The following is a 16656-nucleotide window of genomic DNA, read 5'->3' on the forward strand; positions in this document are numbered from 1 at the left end:
ATTAATACAAAATTAGACTGACTTGTTCCAGTTAACTGAAAATTTTACTGTTTGGCCTTTATTTTTTAAAATGGCTTTTCAGAATGCTGTCCATCTGGTATATTGAGAGGCTATATTCAGGTGACTTTAAAGAATGAAGATTGCATTTAGATTTTAGTCGCTGGGTAAAACCACACAGATACGTTAGACATAAGTCAGAATTTAAGAAATACAGTTGCACAATTATACCTTTTCCTCTAGAAGAGATTACCAGGTTCCTTTAAAATTTCCTTGTTCATAAAGATCGTATTCTTTGTAGAGGACATATGCTTTAAGACGATTAGGTAATGGAAGAAACGACATGAAGACGGGGCAGCGCAAATGTAAACGTCCCATACATTTCCGAATCTTTAGGCGGCACAGGTGTTTTAGGGAGCGAGGGTTTGCTAAAATGAAAGAAACAGAAATGCTATCCAAAAGGAAAGAGGATTGCTTTATTTTTGAGAGACCTTGGGGTTTAGTTAGCAAATGTATTTTACACTTAGGCCACCAAAATTTTTGTTGTGACTAAATGACAAAGTCCATAGAGACTTTGAAAAACTGTTTTCAGTTTTCCTTGCAACCCTTCTTGTAAACATGGTTTTAGAGCCAAGTCAAGTTAACACACATGCACACACACCAAAAACACATCCACTGTGATCAAGTCAATTCCAACTCAGCAACCCTATATGGAGTTCCAGAGACAATCTTTACGGGAGCAGACAAGCCTCATTTTTCTCCCACAAGTCAACTTAGATTTCAATGACTAGACATTATTGTGGTTCTGACTTTAACTCATGTTTTAAGCCCCATTCCTGGCCCTTATTACAAGTTAAAAGCTGAAGATGACCTTCCAGGGGGAAATTAGATGAAAGAATTTTTAAGTTCAATTTGTGTGTTTCTGTGAAATCATTTATTTTGGAGAGGGTATCTTTTAATACCCTCAACAGGCTTAGATTTCAGCTTTTTCTCCTCACTTTTAAGTTGCCATTTCATAACTTCATTCCTGTCTCTACAGTGCCCTTTCATAGTCATGATTTGGGTGGATTGGAACAAAAGATTATAAATAAGTAATTACCTAATAGTTTTTATCTACTGGAAAATGGTAAGAAGTACAGACTCTAATTATTAGCCAGTAACATTTTCTAGTTAGGTATAGAATTTTTCTTGGTTTCTTTAAAGCTTTTAACCAGAAGGCATAAGCTTGCATCAAAATTAGTGTTTTAAGTGAGTGTCTTCTGCAAGAAGTAAAGATACTTACTTAAGATAAAATTGATTTCTGACCACAGCCCCTGATTTTGGAGCACAGCTTTCAACTTTGAACAGATCCGAATGTGATCAACATAATCAAGCATCACGCGAACAACCTTTCCAGAAAGATGCTGCAGCCAAGACAAAGTTATCACTTCACAGAACTGGAGAAGAAAATCACAATTGTGCAAGTAAATGAAAAGTATTAAGTACCTATGGTTCATCATAAAAAAACACACACAAAAAAAACCCAGTTGGAAACCAAAGTCCCAAACTCATTTATAAATGGATGTGATAAGCAAGAAAATTTCTTAGCTCTAAGATTTGGAAAGACATTTACTACCTTCTTCAAAACTATATAAGATATAATGAGACTGTTTCATATCTTTTACTCCCTTTGTCCACATGATGCTCTGCAATAAAAATTACGTTGCCAGTATTTGCAGTCAGGTGTGGTCACATGACTAAATTCTGGTCAATGAGATGCACGTGGAAGAAGTCTGAGCAACTCACAGCTGTGGTATCCACCACTAGGGAATTAAAGACAGGTGTGTAACTGTTGGAAGGGGTGACACCAGCATGACTATAAAATACTTGTGTTTCAACAGAAATGTACTTTTTCTTAAAGTGTAGAAATGTACTATTTTTAATAACAAGATCCCCTTAGTTATAACAATGAAAACATTATATTGTAAGCCCAATTTACATGTGTTGATAACTCTGCAAGGCTAAAACTATGCTAATTTACTTTTTGAACCCAAGCTCTGGTAGCATAGCGGTTACAAATTGGGCTGCTAACCTCAAGGTCAGCAGTTTGAAACTACCAGCTGTTCCACGGGAGAAAGATGAGGCTTTCTGCTCCCGTAAAGATTTACAGCCTCGGAAATTCTGTACAGGATCGCTATGAGTCGGAACCGACTCCACGGCACACAACAACAATATGCTCTAGTGAAGTCCTGGTATACCATGGCAGGATACTACACTAGACCACAAGGTCTGTTTGAAATATAAGGCTGACAGTTCAAACCCACCAAGCGCTCCACAGAAACCTAATGCAGGGTCACTATGAGTCGGAATGGACTTGATGGCACTTAACAACAACAAATATGCTCCAGTCAGAGCTATTATTATTACTGCCCAATTACAATGACATTTCGAACCACATGGTTTCACCTGCACAGGCTACAAGCACACACTGTTGTTTCTGTTGCTGTCACTGTCTTTTAGATAGCTGATTTTGTCAACTTTTTTCATGTTTTTGTAACAAGATTGTGAAAACTGGTTATTTGTGAAGCTATAGCAATAACTTTTTTTTGAGAATAAAGTAAGTAAAAGAAGGAGAAAAATTTGAACAAGGCTTCCATTTTGTTACTAATAATGTATTCCCACCTCTCGTCTATCAGTTTGTCATACTGTGGTGGCTTGTGTGTTACTGTGATTGTAGAATCAATGCCACCGGTATTTTAAAAAACAGCAGGGTCACAAATGGTGGACAGGTTTCAGCTGAACTTCCAGACTAAAACAGATTAGGAACAAGGAGAGGCAGACAACTTCTGAAAATCTATGAATAACAGTGGAACACTGTCAGCACCAGAAAACTGAATACTGAAACATGATGAAGAACACCAGAATACTGTCAGATATAATGGCAGAAGATGAGACTCTCAGGTTGGAAAGCACTCAAAATACGACTTGGGTAATGTGAATGGAGTAAAGTTTTCAGGACTCACAGTGGCTGGTGAGTGTGAACTGCTGACCTTGCTATTCAAATCAACCTTGTGGTCCATTGCATTATCCTGCAGCACCACAGCAGGGCTCCCTGTGCATTGCTGTTGTTGGTAAGTGCCTTTGAGTGGATTCCAACCCATAGCGACCCTGTATAGGGTTTCCGAGGAGCAGCTGGTGAGATTTAATGGCCAACCTTGCAGTTCAAATGGCTTTGCAGTCTGGCGCATTAACCCACAGCACCACACCAGGACTCCCCCTATACATTAGTGAGCTGAAATAGACTGATATTGGACATTCTGAACCTGACAATCACATACTTTACTATGCCAGGAATGGCAGATTGAAGAGGAATGGTGCCACATTCATCATCAAAAACATTTCAAGATTTATCTTGAAGTACAACACTGTTTGCGATAGGATAATATCCATACACCTACAAGGAAGACCAGTTAATACACCTATTATTCAAATTTATGTGCCAGAGCCAGTGATGACAAAATTTAAGAATTCTACCAACTTCTTCAGTCTGAAATTGATCAAACATGCATTCAAGATGTATTGACAATTACTGGAGATTGGAATGCAAAGGTGGTTGGAAATAAAGAGGAAGGATCAACTGGAAAATATGGCCTTGATAGAAAAACTGCTGCAGATGACATAGAATTTTGACTTATTCATTGTAAATACCTTTTTAAAACAATATCAAAGATGACTATACACATGGACCTCACCAGACAGATTACACAGAAAGCAGATAAACTACATCTGTGGGACGAGACAATGGAAAAGCTCCGTATCATCAGCCAAAACAAGACCAGGACAAACTACCAATTGCTCATATGAAAGTTCAGGCTGAAGCTGAAGAAAATTAAAACCAGTCCACAAGAGGCAAAATATGACCTTGAATATATCTCACCTGAAATTAGAGATTATCTCAAGAACAGATTTGATGAATTAGACACATATGACCGAAGACCAGAAGTGTTGTGGGATGACATGAATAACATCATACAGGAATAAAGTAAAAGGTCATTAAGAAGACAAGAAATAATGATAAAGACAAGAAATAAGGAAAAGACCAAAACGAAAGTCAGAAGAGATTCTGAAACTTGCTCTCCAGTGTAGACATGCTAAAGCAAATAGAGGAAATGAGATAAAAAGCTGAACAGAAAATTTCAAAGGGCAGCTCAAGAAGAGGAAGTCAAATATTATAATGTGCACAGACTTGAAGTTAGAAAACCAAAAGTGAAGAACACGTTCAAGCTGAGGAAATTGAAGAAAAAAATATAAGCCTTGACTTGAAATACTGAAGGATTCTATGGGTAAAATATTGAATGATGCAGAAAGCATCAAAAGAAGATATAAGGAATACACCAAGACACTGTACCAAAAAGAAATGGCCAATGTTCAACATTTCACAAGGTACGATATGATCAAAAACCAATGATATTGAAGAAGTCCAAGATGCACTGAAGGCATTGGCAAAGAACAAAGCTCAGGTAATAGATGGAAAACAAATAGAAATTTTTCAACAAACTGATGTGGCAGTGGAAGCATTCATGTACACCAAGAAATTTGGAAGACCTGTCCAACTGATTGGAAGAGATCCGTATTTATGCCTACTCCATTGGACAATATTATTAATATTGCATGCAAGTAAAGTTTTTCTAAAGATAATTCAGAAATGGCTGCAGAAGTACATTGCCAGGGAACTGCCAGAAGGTTCATCTGGGTTCAGATGACGTGGAACAAGGGATATCACTGCTGATGTCAGATAGATGTTTACCTGTGCTTTACTGACTATGCAAAGGCTTTTGACTGTGTGGATTATGACAAACTATGGACAACATTGTGGAGAATTAGAATTCTGGAACACTTCATTGGGCTTATGAGGAACCTGTACAAAGACCAAGAGGCAGCAGGTTCGAACAGAACAAGGGGACACTGAATGCTTTAAAATCAGGAAAGGTGAGTACTAGAGTTGTATTCTTTCACCACACTTAATGAAAGCTGGATTATATGAAGAAGAACGTGGTATCTGGATTGGAGGAAGAGTCATTAACAACCTGCGATATTCAGAAGACACAGCCTTTCTTGTTGAAAGCGAAGAGGACTTAAAACAGTTACTAATGAAGATCAAAACCAACAGCCTTCAGTATGGGTTGCATCTCAATGTAAAGAACAGAAAAATCCTCACCTCTTGACCAATAAATAATAAGATAAATGGAGAAAAGACTGAAGTTGTCGGGTGTGCCCTTTGGCTGTTTGAATGAGTGTATATTCCTGAGTGTTTTGGTGCACATACAAAACAACAACAACAACAACAAAAAAAAACCCAAAGGGAATAGAAGCAAATTACTGTTGAATGATGAAACATGCAGGGGATTGTAATCATTGCAATGAAATGAATACAGTAGGATGAGTGTAAAATTGATGTTCCCCCATGTACACTATCACTCAATTCACAATAAAAACTTTTTGAAAAAAGGAAAAAGACTGAAGTTGTCAAAGATTTCAATTTACTCAGATGAACCATCAACACTCATGGAAGTAGCAGTCAAGAAATCAAACAACATATTGCATTAGACTAATCTGATGCACAAAACCTCTTTAAATTGTTGAAGAGCACAAATGTCAGTTTGAGGACTAAGGTGTGCCTAACTCAATCCATGGTATTTTCAATAATCTGACAATCACATGCATGTGAAAGTTGGACAATCATCAGGAAGACCATAAATGAATTGATGCATTTGAGTTATGGTGTTGGAGGAAAATATTAAAAGTACTATGGACTGCCAAAAGAACAAACAAATTTGTGTTGGAAGAAGTATAGCCAGAATGCTCCCTGGAAGCCAAGATGGCCAGACTTCAACTCTCATACTTTGGACATTATCAGGAGGGACCAGTCCTTGGAGAAGGACATCATGTGAAGGGTCAACGAAAAAGAGGAAGGCCCCCAATGAGATGGATTGGTACAGTGGCAGTAGCAATGGGCTCAAGCATGGCAACTATGGTGAAGTTGATGGAGGACCAGGCAGTATTTTGTTCTGTTGTGCATAAGGTCACTGTGAGTCAGTACAGATTCAATAGCACCTAATAACAATAATGTATTCATTGTGGAAAGACTTTACAAAACAAGTTTGTTATTAGTATTAATATAATTAAGAAACATTATATTTACATAATTTACAATGATAACACCTATTATTCTATGAGTAAAATGGATAATAAGCATTACTTAGGATTCTGTGTGGGCTGGTACAGGAGGTAGTCCCAGGGGTTGACTAGGAAACGACACTATGGTGCTGCACTGGGTGACACCAGCCATAGTGACCCCATAGTGACCCCACTGGCTCACAGGATAAGGCTGAAGAAGAGCAGGGTAGTGTTGCTCTCTCCCACCCCCTGTCCTGCTGACTGGAATTTAGGTGTGAGCTCCTCCTGTGAATCACAAAGCAGTCCTAGTAGAAGCCTACTTTATGCACATGAGAGGGGAATGAGCCGTCTTACTAAAACTCACACTTAATTTTGGTTTTCTTTCAAAATTATACTCAATTTCACCCATACATGAGGAATATGACAGGTAGGCATCTGCCTTTAATTAATGTATAGTCTCTTAGACAAGATGCACCTAGGAGAAGTGAAGTAGTACTATGTAAAAAACTTGGAAAGGACACAAGATGATATATGAGGGGGCTTCAAAAAGTATGAAAAAAAAGGAATGGAAAGACAATAGGGGTTTTCCATGACTTTTTTGAAGCCCCCTCATATGCCAAAGTGCCAAGTTAATGTTGTAGAGTAAGTCATATATTAATCATACAATGTTAAAATAACAATATTTTGACTTTCAATTTTCAGAAATGATTCAAGGTGCTTTCACCAATCCACCATTTCATATCTATTTTCAAATTTTGATTTTCATGAATTCAAGTATTTATAGAGTACGCACTTCGTGTTAAGCAGAACTGTGTGAGCTGAGGGAAGTGGTGTCTAACAACTCACATGTGTGTATTTGCAGAGACAGTAAGTAAATCAATTTTAAGGTAACTTCAGATAGTGATAAATGCTATAAAAATGAATAGCATGATAAAAAGAATTACTGAGGGAGGGGAACTACTTTAGATAGACAGGAAGGCCATCTTTGAGAAGAGCTAAAAGAGATAGCCAAAAACTTAGAAGTACAGACACTGGGAAGCCAGAAGCATTTTAGCTAGATAATTCACTTATTCAGAGAAAGAGCATCACTGAAACATAGGACAGCATTCTTTAAAACCTTGCTCAGGTATGTGGACTCCCTGACATCTCTGGGTAGAGTTAAATCACTTTCTCCTCAGAACTGGTTTTGTGTCTTCAAAAGCTCCCTTTTAATTGTGTGTGTTTAATCATATATGATTTACTTTACTGTATCATACTTAATCATATATCATATTAGCATCTTTCCAATCATGAGCTCTCTGGAGATGATGGAGAGAGTCTTACTTCTGTATAGTGCCAGATACTGGCTGCCTAAGGACATACAGCGGACAGTGTGAACTTACCATAGTGTCTTTGATAACTGTAGATGTCCAGCCTTCAAAAACATACATAGGTTGAACTTTGTCTCCATGAGGACAATCAAAGCATCGCTCTGTATCATACCCATAATTCAGCAGCATCCTGAGCATGACTTCATCTTTGAGGGTGTACTGCAGTGCTGATGGGAAATGTAAAGGGTTGACTCTACAGAAGTAATTGACATTGGCCCCATGTCGAAGCAGCAAACTTATCAGCTCATAGTTGCCCATCCGTAGGGCTATCTGGAGACAGTTAACTGGGTCTTGATTAGGCAGAGCCCCAGCACTCAGAAGCAGCTTAACTGAAGAGAGGTCACCGTTTGATACGGCAAAATACAAAGCTGACTTCCTCTGGTCATCATAGTGTTTGCAAATTCTCTGATCCAGCATGAAATTCACATCAAATCCAGCCTGGATGAGAAGTTCCAGGCACTCAGGGTGTGCCCCTGCTGCTGCACAGTGAATTGGACTGATCCCACTTTGCTTAATGGATGCAAAATCCGTAACAGGAACCAAAGTCTTCAGGGCTCTGAAAAGGCATATTTCAAAATGAGTTTTGTTAATATGCAGCATTCACCTGGTTGTTTTAGCACTGAATAATATTAGTTGTTGTTCTTCTTCTTAAGTGTGAATCATAGTGACCCTGTTGTTGTTGTTAAGTGCCGTCGAGTCGGTTCTGACCCATAGCGACCCTGTACAGGGTTTCCGAGGGTGTAAATCTTTACGGGAGTAGAAAGCCTCATCTTTCTCTCGCGGAGCGGCTGGTAGTTTCGAACCGCTGACCGTAAGGTTCGCAACCCAATTCGTAACCACTACGCTACCAGAGCTCCTATAGTGACCCTATATATATAGAGAGAGAGTTTTTGAGGATTCACTGGTGGGCCTCAACCACCAATCTTGCAGTTAGCAGTGCACTGTTTATCCTACAGTGCCACTCCAAATAACATTAGTATCAGGTGGTAGTTACAAACTCCAACAAAAAAGGTATAATCTTTATACCCCAAATCTTCAAAGCCAAGTAAAGCAAAATGGAACCACTGTTTAGGTTACAAAATTCAGAATGAGCCCAGTTCACTGAGACCTGAGGCGCCCAACACTGCCTAAGGAAAAGATACAGCAGTATCTTTAGGTCTCCTATGTGACTAACTACAAGGTTTCCCGGCTTTACCCCCTTCTATCTGGTCAAAAGTTTTCACATATTTAAAAGGGGTCTAGAGTTGCTAGGATCAAGGATGAAGAATAAAAACTTCCTAACAGCTGCTCAAAAGTTATGATACCAATTTCTATTGTTTACAATCTTGCAGTTGAACTTACAGTAAGTGACCTCTGTCAGCAGCCACATGTATGGGCAGGTGGCCTGAATTCTTAGGGATGTTGGCATCAGCACCGTACTCTAGCAAGAGAGCAACTGAGTCTGGATTCCCTCCACTAGCAGCTTCAACTAAGATGGAAGAAGAATCAGAGGCCTGGCCAAGAGCATTCGCTCCTAAAAGGAGAAAGAGTCTTATTATGTAAACATTTTTTTCATCATATTACTTAAGCAATCTTAAAAATATGTCGCCACCACTAAAAAGCAATTATTGGAGTCTTGGTGCAGAATCATGCACTGGACTGCAAGGTTGGTTTGAACTGCAAGGGAGGTGGTTCAAACCTACCAAGCTGATCCTTGGAAACCCTATTCAGGGTCACTATGAGGCAGAACTGACTTGACGGCACTTAACAACTCTAGCCAAGCACCAAGCATCAACTAAAACATGCCTGCTGCTCTCATACAGCTTATAGGCTAGTTGGGGAGGAAAAAATAGAGTGCAAATGTCTAAGTTTTAAGTAGGCTGACATTCAAAGTAATTTCATAAATTACTTTTTTTTGAAACTTGAAAATTCCAGTAGAAATAATTTTATAAAGGATGCTTTTTTTTTTTTACTAGACTTATAGTACACTTACATATAGGATGGTATTAATAATCATGTTGAACTATGTCACCATGTCATTTAATGTTTTGGGGGATGGTTCATAGTAAGAGACACTAATTGTTTTTAACTGAAGTTGGACTGCTGAAAATGAAGGTGATAAATCATAGTACTTTGTATGCTGAAAGTCACGTGAGTGGTGTGGATAACGTGAGTATGTTGTTGTTGTTAAGGGCCATTGAGTCAGTTCCGATTCATAGTGATTCTGTATAGGGTTTTCATGGAGCAACTGGTGGGCTCAACTGCTGATCTTGTGGTTAGCAGTCCAGTGTTTATCCTACATCGCCACACCAGGTATAAGCATTGTTGTTGCTGTTGGTAAGTAACATCAAGTTGGTTCCAACTCATAACAACCCTGTATAGGGTTTCGAAGGAGCAGCTGTTGAGTTTGAACCGCCAACCTTTCGGTACCAACAGACCTTGCAGTCCAACACATTAACCCGTAGTGCCGCATCAGGAAAATGGTAAAACCATAGGTATAGACAAAAGTCCTCTAGAAGAGATCAAGTTGTGAGGTGAAGGAAGGAAAAAAGGCAGTGAACCAGGTGTTGAAGACTTCACAGTAAAACAGGCTCTGAAGAAAGAAGAGCATTTAGGTAGATAAAAGGAATAGAGGGCATTCTAGGTACATTTTATAGCTCGTATGAAAAAGACAGCAACTAATTTAGTACAGACCCACTAACAGTCACCTGAGTACAGTATTGCTCAAGAAATTCCTAGAATACATTAATAAAAGTGTAAGCTAATAAACCTCCCTTTAGATGAGAGCACTAGGACTCAAAGAGAAGAAATTAGGAAGAATTTCCTAACAACTGAGATCATGTGCTAACAGATGGGACTGTCTCATGACTTAGTTTAGTTAAACAGAGACAGCATGTTAGGCATGTTGGAGGGTTTTTGAATCTGATTCTACAAAAAGAGAACACATAAAAAGTTCAAAAACAACAGTCTTCTTAGAATGGTCAGGGACAGGAATTAAAAGAGTCATCTGCATTCTAGTAACAAAGGCTGTTGAACTGCTTCTGATTGATAGTGACCCTCCAGGACAGAGACCCACAGGGCTTCCAAGGCTAGAGCCTTTACAGAAGCAGACTGCCTATCTTTCAAGTTGCTGACCCTTCAGTAAGCACAAGAGAGCTTAACTGCTCTACCACCAGGGCTCCTCATTACTTCAGCCAAAAGAACTATTTCCTTGTTTTCAGTAGCCGTCTTTACACATAATTTTATCACTTATATTGTTGTTGTTGTTGCTGTTATGTGCCGTGGAGTTGGTTCCGACTCATAGTGACCCTGTACAGGGTTTCTGAGGTTGTAAATCTTTACGGGAGTAGAAACCCTCATCTTTCTCCCGCGGAACAGCTGGTAGTTTCGAACTGCTGACTGTGAGGTGAGCAGCCCGATTCGTAGCCACTACGCTACCAGAGCTCGACACTTACATATATTAGGCTTACATAAAATGCTGACTTCAATATTTTGAAGCTCTCAATCAAGAGAGCACTTGCATCACATCACACCTTGGTACTGTGCTGATTACACAGGATATCTTGCCTTTCTGCAATAATATTCTCATGATTTCAGTGTGTCCACTTTGGGCAGCAAGAGCAAGAGGAGTGAAACCATACGAGCTCCGTGGGTCAGGGTGTGCCCCAGAAACCAGCATAAGCTTCACCATGTCCTGTCTGCCCAGTTTGGCTGCTTCATGGAGAGCCGTCCTCTCATTGGCACACAGCAGATTGACATCTGCTCCGTGGCTGATCAGCAAGGAGGCCATGTCGTAGGAATCCTGAGCAACAGCTGGGAAATTAGAAATGAGGTTAAACGTTACAGGACGTTAAGACAAGAGGATCATACCAGCTAGTATTTTTTGACTTTTTAAGGTGATTATCCTATTTACTATCATATCCCAGTGTTCTATGTTTAGGAAACAGATTTTAGAACAGAACATGTATTAAATAATTCTAATAATGTTTTATATCAATGCACTATTTGGTTTTCTATAAACCATGACCAATTTATGTGTTGTCTATTGACTCCTTGGATCCCTGAATGATGCAAATAATTTACATGCTTGCTGCTAACTAAAAGGTTGGTAGTTTGAGTCCACTTAGAGGCCCCTCAGAAACAAGTCATGGCAATCCACTTCTGAAAATTGAGACATTGGAAACCATATAGAGCACAGTTCTCTGTGTCACACCTGACGGTACAATGAGTCAGAATTAACTCAATGGCAACTCGTAGCTGGTATTGTTTGCTTATGTGGTTAAGATACATAAACATAAAATTTTCATTAAAAATCTGTTAAAAAAAGAACCAAGCACCACCTGTTACAGTCCTGAAAATGCCTATAACTACTTTAAAAGAAGAAAAAGAACAAAGCCAGCAGTAAAAACAACCGTTGCAAATAAATGACTGAAAATGTAATGTAAATACACATGACACATGGGAGAGTGGCTGAGTCTATGGAAACAATAGTTTTGGCCTGTGTTTCCCAAGTGTGTTCTGCATATAGTCCCTTGAGGTTCCTTTGGAAGAAAATGATTCTGTAGTTAAAAAAAAAAAACAACAAAAACAAAATAAAAGGCCTGGGAACACAGCATGGTCATTCTCCCTCTTTAAGTTTCACTTTGTGCTTTGGTATACTGAAGTTTCTGAGCAATTTTGCAACAAACTTGCTTAACTTTAACTCCACTTTTTCTATGATCTATCAATGTGAAATACTGTCTAAGTACCACAGAAATTAGACCACTGGATCTGCCAGATAGGTAGGAGTGAAGAGAGGAAAGCCAGCGCTGTTCAAAGGTTCACAATGATCATGACAGACTTCACATATGGGGTTTGGACACACACATGACATACACTATTATTATCCCCATCTCACAAATGAGGAAACTACACTGCGATGTGGGGTTTTACAGTTTATGAGCTGCCTTCTCAGGGGGCTTTTTCAGTCAGTGTTTTTCTATAAATGCCTTAGAGACTATGTTTTACGATAAACCACAAAGGGCCCACAAGGCCAATTTTCAGCAATGCTCTGTTACTGTGCTGTTTCTTTTTGAAAATCTAAAATTTTTATTTTGATAAAAGGTTGTTATTGTTAAGTGACGTCAAGTCAGTTCCAACCCATAGCAACCCTGTATACAGTTTCTGAGGAGGGGCTGGTGAGCTTGAACTGCCAACTCTGCAGTTCAAACAACTTTGCAGTCCAGCACATTAACCCACAGCGCCACACCAGGACATGTGCAAAGTTTGCCAAAGTCAAATACTACAGGAGTTTTCTAGCTCTTTCCTACCCAGCCCACTTCCTCTTCCCCAAAGGCATCTTTTTAGCTTATTCTTTGCTACTAATGTTTATATTTCTAAATAACCAGCTTAGCCTTTCACAAAATGAATTATTTCCAAAAAAAATTTTAAATATTCAGGAGGTTTTTTTTCCCCCTTTTTTCAGTTCTTTGATTTTTCTTTCTTACTATCCTATTCCTATTTCATCAGTTTTTCTGAAGAGATGAATAAAAATGTCTCCTTCTCATAAATAATGTTTCCTCCAAGTTGCTTATCTCTGTTTGTTTTACTCTGTCTTTCATATTAAAGATTTTCTCAGATTCTATTCACGATGAAGAATGGGGCATGAAAAAATCTGACTGGGAACAAAGTGGTGTGGGGGTGTGGATGAACCATGGGCTTAACTGCAGGTTGGTGTATCTGGACTATTTGTTGGGGAACCCCCCGGGTCACTATATTTAGGTCTTTTGGGGCTGTTCAGATTCTCCAGAGAAGCCTGTTTCTGGAGAGTAAATGCTTAGCTGCTATCTTTCTGGAACCCTAGTAGGGGAGGCAGGTGAGAGCTCAGCCTATGCTTACTTAATCCTTCCAGTGTTTTCAGTACAGTACTCCACCTTTGTTTCATATTCCTCCTCACTCCAGAGACTAACTCGGTGCAGAGAAGACAGCTCCAGAACTCTGCTGGGGTGGTGGAATGTGGTCCAGCAGATTGGAGTCAGGAAGTGACCTGGTGATCTGCTTCTTAATAGTTCTCTTTTTTCTCTCTCTTTTTTTTTTTTGGAGTCCTGGTAGGACAAACACTGGACTACTAACCTGCAAGGTTGGCAGCTTAAACCCACCAGCTGCTGCTTGAAAACGCTATACAGAGTTGCTATGAATCAGAATTGATTTCACAGCACTTACCAACAGCAACATCCTCTATTTTAACTGCCCTTCCTTCACCCATGTTCCATGAAGTACCTATATTCAACAATATCCAGACTTTTTGAAAATTATGTGTGTTTTTTAACTTTCTCCACTACCAGTTTAAGACTTGGCTTTCTTGTCACTTAGTACTCATCCATCTGACCTCCTAGGTTTTTTTAAAATGTGTTATTGCTGTCTCCTCTCTTGTTCTTCCTATTTGTTTGCATCTTATTCCTTTAAAACAATTACTTAACTGTGGTTTTAGTAAGGATTCAGAAGGGAGCAAACTGAGTTGTTTGTGTTCAGTGTGCCAGCTTTCTCAGACCTGAGTTTCTCTTGCTATTGGCTGCTTCTTTTAGTTCTCTGATACCTTATACATATACATACATCTTATACCAAAGGTAACTGGCTCAATTAAGTAGTGGGTTACATGTTGGGCTGCTAACTGCAAGGTCAGCAGTTCAAATCCACCAGGTGCTCTGTGGGAGAAAGATGAGGCTTTCTGCTCCTGTAAAGATGTACAGCCTCAGAAACCACATACAAGGTTGTTATGAGTTGGAACCAACTTCATAGCACGCAGCAGCAGCAGCAGTAAACAGAGATATTGCATCATGCCTATAGAAAGTTTCCTGAGGCTGAGAACGTTTGAGCATATCTAGTCAGTTGGGAGGTAAGTGACACTAATGCAACCAACCACACACAAAAGTTGCATGGAGGAGACTTAAAGTCAGACTCATCCCCAGAGGCCAAGGTGTTAATTTACCTGTAAGAAGAGGAGAATTGCCTTCTAAATTCTTAGCATTTGGATTACAACCATTGAGAAGAAGAAAACTGGCATTTTCTAAGCGGCAACTGCTGACAGCCAAAAAAAGCGGTGTTTCGCCTTTGTGGGTGGTTTGCTCCCACATACTGGGTTTTGATGCTGAAATAAATCCATTAGACCACACAGATTAATATTCAGAAATAAGTGCTAAATTTATTGCAAAGAGAACAGCAAAAAGAACTATAAAGGGAGTTACCTTTCAGGGTTATTTCCAGAATGTTCTTGTTTAATTGCACTGCAGCCTTATGTAGAGGAAGCCAACCTGTCCCATCAACTTCATCAAAAGCTGAATGGTACGTGGTCAAGTGTATCAATGCATCTTCCTTACCTATTAATGAGTTAAATGAGAACAAATTCACATTTGGTAGACAGATAAGGTAGCCCATACTACTTCTAAATTCTACTATCAAGGTCAGTACCTAAAACAATAGAATTCTAGCGCCAAAGTTTATGAAAGACACATTTAATTGCCAAAGGAGAAACAGTAAGGCCTTTCATCAAGGCTTTTCTACCCCACCAGACCTGTAAATACTCCCAAGGTCTTGTCACATACAGAAAAACAGCTCTGTCCATAGAGAAGCCCGGGAGCTCTTTTTCCCCAAGGAAGGGCCACATGAGACTCTTGATCATTAGCTCATCATGTTCAGCATTTGGAAGAACCGACTTCCAGCCTTCTTGGGCATAGAGGAGGAATGTTGCCCACTGTCATCACCATGGCTTACCACAAGTTGAAGCGGATAGAAAGAGTACTTAACTGTATCTATCGTCTCAACTATCTTCTTATAGTCAGTGCTCAAAAAGGATTGGAAGCTGCATGGGGGGAAAACATGTATGTATTTATAGATCCATATAGCTGTAACTTTAAAATTGAGGGAAAAGTAAGGTATCTGATAAAAAAAACTAAAGGATAGGGTACCACAGTACTTAACAAGAGAAGAGCTGTCATATGAGACAATGCCTGATGATTAATAAAAGTATTTCCAAAATGTAGTAAGGCCTTTAACGCACCCTCTTCCGTGCCTGTCTTCCCTTAGAATGTTGGCTTTGTTCTTTACGGAAGCAGACTACCGCATCTTTTTCCTGAGGAATGGTTGGTGGGATGGAACCACCGACCTACAGGTTGGCAGCCAAGAGCTTTAACCACTGTGCCACCATGACTTGCTTATTTGCTGCTAGCCTTCTTCAGTTATTTTCTTGTCTACCTACCTAAATTCTGAATTCTTTCCCATTTTTTCTTCTCTGATCAAGCATCAACTCTTACACTTTAAATATCCAAACCCATTACTCTTGAGTCACTTCCTACTCAAAGCAACCCTACAGGACAGAGGAGAACTGCCTCACAGAGTTTCTGAGGCTGTAAATCTTATGGAAGCAGACTGCCACATTTCTCTCCCACAGAACAGCTGGTGGATTCAAGCTATAGAATGCTGTAACTACTGTGACACCGGGGCTCCTTACTTAAATGACATCAGGTTGAATTCTGACCCTCTTAATTTTGTTACCAGACTAAAGTCATGCTGATGATGAGTCTCAAGTGTCGAATAGTTAACCAAAACGTCACTATATCACCTCTCATGCTCGGGTGCAGGCTGTGTTGTTCCCAGCTTGTAAATATCCTGTAAGCTCTGTTGAATGATGAACTGGGTATCAAAGTCATTGTCTGTGTCTTCATCGCTGGTAGAATTATCCATGTGAAATGCAGACATATTTTCTTTAAAGTCAGAATGATTTAAAAATATTTTCTAGTTGTGAAAACATTATCAACTGCTTAAAATTAGAAATGAAATTCAGTAAAGTACAAAATTTATAGAATCAGTAATAAAAGAAAATGCAAAAAAATAAAAATAAAAATTGAAACAAAACATTCACTTAAGCAATTTACCATATATAGAAAACACTTTCTGAACTGCCACCGGTTCAACATAACTTCAAAGTTTACGAAAGTAATCACTTAATTAAAACTTATTCATGAAAAACAAATTTCCATGTAAGACTCAGTTCAATTCCATAGTAACAATGATACAGCTCAGAATGAATTATTTTAGATTTTGCTTATACATTTTTCTCAGATATTATAGTATTTACCCAAAAGAATCTATATTGAATGTTATGCTAAAAATGTTTTAT

The 16656-nt window shown here is 39.0% G+C and overlaps 1 protein-coding gene across 3 annotated transcripts; it reads right to left on the minus strand.

Annotated features, from left to right (window-relative positions):
• Positions 1 to 246: 246 nt before the first annotated feature.
• ASB14 (ankyrin repeat and SOCS box containing 14) lies at positions 247 to 16220 on the minus strand. Of its 3 annotated transcripts, none has more exons than XM_006862066.1 (9): positions 16099 to 16220; positions 15289 to 15339; positions 14726 to 14862; positions 14470 to 14628; positions 11070 to 11315; positions 8865 to 9036; positions 7536 to 8079; positions 1280 to 1433; positions 247 to 425 (listed from the first exon to the last, which is right to left on the minus strand). In XM_006862066.1, the coding sequence occupies exons 1-9, from the start codon at positions 16218 to 16220 to the stop codon at positions 247 to 249; spliced, it is 1764 nt and encodes a 587-aa protein (XP_006862128.1). The 3 variants fall into 3 exon arrangements, with proteins under 3 accessions (XP_006862128.1, XP_006862130.1, XP_006862129.1); XM_006862068.1 differs by having other exon boundaries at positions 8865 to 9016; positions 11056 to 11315; positions 14726 to 14865; XM_006862067.1 differs by having other exon boundaries at positions 14726 to 14859; positions 15286 to 15339.
• Positions 16221 to 16656: the final 436 nt, after the last annotated feature.

Source organism: Chrysochloris asiatica, unplaced genomic scaffold, assembly GCF_000296735.1.
Source record: "Chrysochloris asiatica unplaced genomic scaffold, ChrAsi1.0 scaffold00046, whole genome shotgun sequence".
Classification (NCBI taxonomy): Eukaryota; Metazoa; Chordata; class Mammalia; order Afrosoricida; family Chrysochloridae; genus Chrysochloris; species Chrysochloris asiatica.